At 47.8% G+C, this 6,882-nt stretch overlaps 1 protein-coding gene across 1 annotated transcript; it reads left to right on the plus strand.

Moving 5' to 3' along the window:
- The first annotated feature begins 3,014 nt into the window (after positions 1 to 3,014).
- LOC144147027 (uncharacterized) lies at positions 3,015 to 5,640 on the plus strand. Its single transcript, XM_077679051.1, has 3 exons — positions 3,015 to 3,110; positions 3,739 to 4,975; positions 5,505 to 5,640. Coding segments are annotated over exons 1-3 (1,242 nt in total). The 5' UTR covers positions 3,015 to 3,107; the 3' UTR covers positions 5,507 to 5,640.
- The last annotated feature ends 1,242 nt before the right edge of the window (positions 5,641 to 6,882 follow it).

The following is a 6,882-nucleotide window of genomic DNA, read 5'->3' on the forward strand; positions in this document are numbered from 1 at the left end:
AGGGGTAAGAGGTTGCTTTTGGATCAAAGATGGCGGAGACTGCGTAGGCGTTGTAATGGGTATAACTCGCAGAGTCCATATAGGCGGTCGACTTGCCCATTGGGTATTTGCAGGGTAGGATGCGTGCGCGATGTTCACGGCGTTTAATATGGTTCTCCGGGTGCGTATTGCGGACAATCGGCCGCACAAGCAGGAGATTGTGCAAGACGGGTGGAATGTATACTCTGGGATCAGTAACAATCGGTGCATGAATCCCGAGCGACTCTATGATGTACCTGCCTGTAAAAGTGGTAGAAAAGCGGGAAAGCTGACTGACAGAATGGGCTTCTGAGAGCAGTTGAGCTGTGTTGGAAGTGCCGAGGCGTGATTGATTGATTTTAGGGTTTAGCGCGCCGACGCAACGCAGGCGATGAGGCGCGCCGTAGTGGAGGGCTCCGGATTAATTTTGACTACCTGGGGATCTTTAACGTGCGCCGAAATCTCCTACACACGGGCGTTTTTGCTTTTCGCCTCCATCAGACAAGCGGCCGCCGCGGCCGGGAATTGAACCCGCGACCTCGTGCTCAGCAGCGAAACGCCTTAGCCACTGAGCCACCGCGGCGGGTGTGCCGAGGCGTTCAAATTAGGCAGTGGAAGTACTTTGAGGGAGTAAAAGCGCAGTTTTGTATATTTTTCGTATGAGGCAGTTGATTTTAGACAGCTCCGTTTTACTTGGGTTAAGGTACGAGAGAGCGTATGTCAGGCAACTGAGCACGAATGCTTGAACCAGCCGGAGGCTCTCGAATTCCGTCATTCCTTTGATTGGAGCTATTATGCGACGGATGAGGCCAATATTTTGGTTGACATGTGATGTGAGTGGAGAGATATATCGACCACGCCCAGCGCTGAAGCTGTGCCCGGCCGCTAATGGAGCAGTGGTTTGCTCATGAAACAGTTTAAGCACGCGCATTCGCTGCTCCAATGAATAACACAGATACCTCGTGCGCAAAGTTCGGTTATATTTTCCCTCCCGGGCGGCGCCGGGTGCTACGGCTGGGATATTTCTACAGAAAATGGCTTTCCTGGGCTACATACGCTCAAAAAGTTTGGTCTGTCTGTCTGTCTGTCTGTCTGTCTGTCTGTCTGTCTGTCTGTCTGTCTGTCTGTCTGTCTGTCTGTCTGTCTGTCTGTCTGTCTGTCTGTCCTTCCGTCTGTCTGTATGTCTGTCTGTCTGTCCTTCCGTCTGTCTGTCTGTCTGTCCTTCTGTCTGTCTGTCTGTCTGTCCTTCCGTCTGTCTGTCTGTCTGTCCTTCTGTGTTTCTGTTACTCTATTCAGTCGCCAGGCCAGAATAAAAGGATGGTAGAACGCGATGTGTATGCAGTCAGAAGAATTCCAAACAACTAAAACTGCTGGCTTATGGGTCATACTTGTTTAGAGTATTTTGCTCAAAATAAAACATAGGGCTGTTTAATGAAATTTTAAATACATTCCTGTAGGTTTCAGTGTATTTTTTGTTTAATAATACACGTGGGAATTATTTTTACTACAGCGAATGGAAAAAAGGAACTAGACGGTATAAATTGCTGTTTAATTAAGAAAGACAAGATGAGAAAAAAAACGGTGAACATATTTTAGGCGAATGTCATTGCAAACACAAATAAACAAAACATGATGTCCCGCACTGTTCCATTCGGTGAAGGCAAAGCAGTTCATACGCTAAAAAATTGAAAGGAACAAATATCCAAAGCATTCAGCTCCTGAAGGGCGAAATTGCTGTAGGCGGAAAGAAATGAGATGAAGTTAGGTCGCATGCGCTGCTGATGACTAGAGACTTTCTGCAACATTTGCAGCGAGGCATGCAGGTACACGGCAATTTATTGTTTACTCTAAATAGCGGCGGCCATTTTCTCTACCGGACAAAAACAACAATGTCACCGCAATAACATCACCTCTTTTCAGTACAATGGGGTACCTAATACATTAGCCTTAAAAGTATTCACTATTTATAATATAGGTTACAGTTACTCATACGCAGAACTGTTTTTTGTTTTTCCTGAAGCCGATGGCAAAACAAATGTGGAGACTTCCGAAAGAAGACACATGCACGGAAGCATCCCTGATGAGGAAAATGAAACAAATTCTTGCAAATGAATATTTGATATTGTACAATGTATTTTTTTTAGTTGAAGTTTATTCATCAAAAGTAAACGGTTACAAAGGAAGTTTACAGACGTGGGTTAAGTTTAATTGGAAAGTTTAAAGGTTAAGTTTAATTGGAATGGCAGAGGCTGAAACTGACTATAACGGTTGTGAAAAGTCCTGGAACGCTAAACCCGAGAAAGCCAAATAAACAGAATACCGAAATATAAATAACACACGCCTTGCACCTTTCTAGGACGTGCATGCTTAAGAGGTATCGGGAGGAAGGTACCCTGCCTGCAAGCAGCGTTAAAATTGATAAAATTTAGACTGCCGAGAACACGCATTTTAAGAACCGACTTTTTTGCATCAAGGGCTCCTAATGTAGTTACAATGTTTTATTTTGTTTATTCTATATATCTGGATACCAGTGCCTACTTGTGAAGCGTGGCTAAGAATAGACACAAAAACGAAACATTAAAGTGCTGGTGTAACTTTCCCAAGTCAGAGGTGCTTGTGTTGTAAGCGTGCATTGCGGAAACCTGTTTTGTACGCGCTTAAGGATCCTCGCGTGCCTCACTTGCGGGTTTTCCAATTATCGGCTTTTAATCCTAGTCTCCTGTTCAATTAAATTCTCATCAGATTCGTTCGGACGATCCGCGGGATTACAAAACGAAATAAATGCTCGACGTATTCTCAGGGCATTACTAGAAGTCCGTCAATTTCTGGGTATCCTAAGAAATTTCTTCATACCCCGTTGCTCTTCTCATTTATGCTACAGCTGAAGGATGCGAGGCGACAACTCGTGTTAAGGAAATATCGCAGTTTTTTTTATTATTTCGAAACATAGCTGCTCCTTTTCCTTTTTCTCCTGAACTTTCTTTTGATTGTCGGACACCACTCCACTACCGTATGCGAATAGCTTCGTATAAAAAGGAGTTCTTACGGAACAGAACTCAGCAGTTGGAGCATCAGCAGCTGAAGAGACCATGGTAAGAAGCCCTCTTGCATTCCTTCAGCGTAAACCATTGTATTACGAACTGTTCATGACATATTCCGGCAGCGCTAATCACACCATGAAGTATTGTAATTTGGCAGGCAGAAGCCGGAATTTTTGTTCACACTCCAAGATGGGAGAAAAAATACGCGCTAACTTTTTTGTGAATCAATGTGTACAGCTATAACTTGTCTTTCCGGTAGAATAGGACCAAGGAAGCGTTAGAACAGAATTACTGGTGCCTAAAAATTGCCATGGACAATGCAGGTGGCTGTTTGCCGAAAAGAAAGTAAGGAAACGAAAAATTTAGATAAGGTACTTTTAAACGTTCAATTATTTGTCTCCTCTCAAAAAGATCTTCCCAAGAGACCGGGAAGAGAGATAAAAGAAGTATATAGATTGAAAAGGGTGTATTGTTCTACTGAGGTAAGCATTCCGGGTGGCCTTGTGATAGTCGCAGCTGTACATAGTTTGCGTGGACCATGTTACACTTGGGCGCGTTCCTTGAACATTGACAGTGCTAACCTGACAAAACAGTCGTATTTCGGGCACATAATAAGCCTAAGGCACCAAACTCTTTAATTGGGCTACGCTTCATGAACCTGTTTTCTGTCCCATTACAGATCCGCACGTGCATCGTCCTCGCTCTGGCCACGAGCGCTTTCGCTGGCTACGCCGGTTTCGCTGGCGACGCCTTAGGCTACGGGCTTGGCTCTACTACTAGCCTTAGTTACGGCGGTTATAAACTGTCCCAGTACGGCCTTGCAAACGGCGTAGGATACTCTGGCCTAGGCCTCGGCTATGGCTATGCCCCAGCCGCTGACTACGCTGTGGCTGCCCCAGCTGTCACCAAGACCGTGTCCTCTTACCAGGCTGCTCCAGCTGTGGCCACCGTTGCTCAGGCGGCCCCGGTTGCCACCTACTCTAGTGCTCCATTCACCACCTACGCTGCCGCTCCAGCTGTGACTAGCGTTGTCCGCTCTGCTCCTGTCGTTGCTGCTGCTCCAGCTGTCACAAGAACCGTGTCCACCTACCACGCCGCCCCCGCCGCAACGTTGGCCACTGCCCCAGCCGTGACCCGCGTCGCTACCTACCAGTCTGCCCCAGTCACCCTTGGCGCTGCCACCTTCGGCGCTGGCCCCACCGTGACCAGCGCTGTCAGCTCGGCGCCAGTAGTTGCGGCTGCCCCAGCTGTGGCCGGCGTGACCACCTACCAGGCTGCACCAGTCGCTACCTCAGTCGCTGACCCAGTCACCACCGTCCACGCTGCCTCAGCTGTTGTCCAACACGCCCCTGCTGTTACCTCCATCGCCCAGTCTGTCCCTGTGGCCTCCTACGCCGCTACGCCAGCTGTTGCCACGACCACCGTCCACCATGCCCCCGCAGTGGCTGCCGTCGCGCAGGCAGCCCCTGTCGCCTCCTACGCTGCTCTGCCATCTGTCACCACCACCACCGTCCACAACGCCGCCCCTGTGGCCTCCTACGCCGCTGCGCCAGCTGTTGGCACCACAACCATCCACCATGCCCCAGCTGTGGCCACCGTCGCACACGCTTCTCCAGTCGCTACAGCAGTCGCTGCACCTGCCACCGCCACCACCACAGTCCACCACACTCCAGCTGTTGCCAGCATAGCCCATGATGCGTCAGTTGTTGCCCCCTACGGTGTTGCCCAATATGCTCCACTTGTTGGTTCCTACGGCCTTGCCCACGCTGCCCCAGCATACGGCTATGGTGTGAGCGCCCTCGGATACGGTGCCGGTCACTACGGTTTCGGCCATGGTCTCGGCGCTTACGGCCTGAACTACGGCTACGGTCTTGGCTCTCCCTTCGACTACACCACCCTCCTTCGCAAAAAGAAGTGTAAGTACTTGTCACAATTTCGGATAAGAAGTGTCGGTATATGCTGTATTTTCGCGTAGCGTGGGGTCAGGAACGAACTTTGAAACCTATAACTTGTTTTCATGTGTTTTTGACCTTTCCTTCGATCTCCTGTGTACTAATAATTACTCCATTTAAACAAACTTGTACCATAGTTCAACATATTTCATCACCGAACTTAATGCAAAGCCCGGAAGCTTTGACGGTTGCCAGTTTATAGTTGTTTAAATTTTCGCGTCAACATTCCGAAAAACTTGGTGCTACTTTTGGCGCTACTTCTATCGCGCTTAGTAGAGAAATTCGTGATGTGAATAAGCTCCAGCGACGATAGGTCATTTTGAAAGAAAACCAATTTAGATGATCGCACTGCTGTGCATAAGTTTATTTAACGCATTTTTACATTTGCATGCACACCGTATTTATAAATACCAGCAATTTAAGTTAGTAGTGAAGATACAGTGTTAGAGGTCTCTGATCGTTATTAATAAACCCACTTGTTTTTTTTTTTCAGAAATATCTCTTGGAAGCAACTGCCACTCTGTTTGAGAAGAAATTTAGGAACTTCAATAAATTGAGGTGGTGTGCTCTTCGGAACGCCACCACCGGTAAAAGGAAATGATGCTGCAATAAAAATATTTTATTTGCCATTGGACTTGTACTTATGTCTGACGCATGTTGGTCGTTCACCTAGGGTGTAGCGGAAGCGCGTCACGAAGGTCAAGGCAATAAATATCCTGCGAGATGATGTTCTTTTGAAATAGAGAGCATTTGGCAAAATGCGTCTGGAGAGCAGCAGAGAAAAAGAATAATCCTGATGGAGTGCAACAAAAGTTGGGATTCTGTGTCTAGGAGGGATTTGTAAAAATTCTCACAGCGGCCTTTCTTCTAGAAAAACTACCGCAGCAAGCGATCAAGCAACGATGGTCACAGCATTCTTCATAGTAAGGCTGCAAGTACTCGCCCTGGTTATGGGGACTTAGGCTTTTTACCCTGACTTGGAAGCCATAATTGGCTTGGCATGGATTATGCGCCTAAATGTATTATTTATACGCTCTTAACTAACGATTGCGAGCATGTATACTGTTACGGCGAACAGGGCGTGACGGCGAATATGTATTTGCCGAGCGCTATAAGAGAAAGGTTCACCCCGTGGTGAAAATTACGAAAGCCTCTTTCCCCACAACTTCTAGGTTCGCATAAGTGTGTGAGCATACCCAAGGTCATCTTTATGGTCGTGCCTGGTGTCATGCCACAGAACCGCAGATGAAAGGTCCGCAACAGAAGACCACGTGAATAAAAAAAAACAGAAGAAGCAGAATAAATGTCAGTGGCCCCAAGGCCATTAATCTGGTGTACTGCACCGATGAGTGGGTGACCGCGGCTCCAATGCAGAGGCGGTCTTTCGGAGATGAGAAAACGGGAAAGAGAGGCCACGTGGAATGCGACCGAAACGAATTGCGATCGGGCGCCCCGATGTCTGCCCCGTCTCAGTGTTGGTTCACCACCCCTGGCCAGGCTCCTTTGGAAGCCAGTCCTCTCGTCGAGACTCCGATGAGCCCGGGGGCGCCTTCGAGAGAGTTGCATTCTCGATGTGAGCAGAATCTCGGAACACGCCAAGCCACCGTGGATTCCCATGCAGGAGCTGGCCGCATGGCGCAACTTTAATTCGCGGACCAGAGGTGCCTCTGGTACGGATACGGGCAAGCGACTAACACGTACTGCGTGCTCTACTTTTCGCTGAACTATGTTCCATCTTCGCTGATATTTGGTCGCTGTTCATTTTGTAGTTAATTATCTGCGCCTCTACTGGGTGCGGGGGTTCCGAATATTACAAACACAATGTCTCTTCAACCGTATTTCATCCTATTAAATAGTATTGTTAAACAACT

Source organism: Haemaphysalis longicornis, unplaced genomic scaffold (assembly GCF_048455015.1).
Source record: "Haemaphysalis longicornis isolate Haplotype H1 unplaced genomic scaffold, Haemaphysalis longicornis Haplotype H1 scaffold_7, whole genome shotgun sequence".
NCBI lineage: Eukaryota > Metazoa > Arthropoda > Arachnida > Ixodida > Ixodidae > Haemaphysalis > Haemaphysalis longicornis.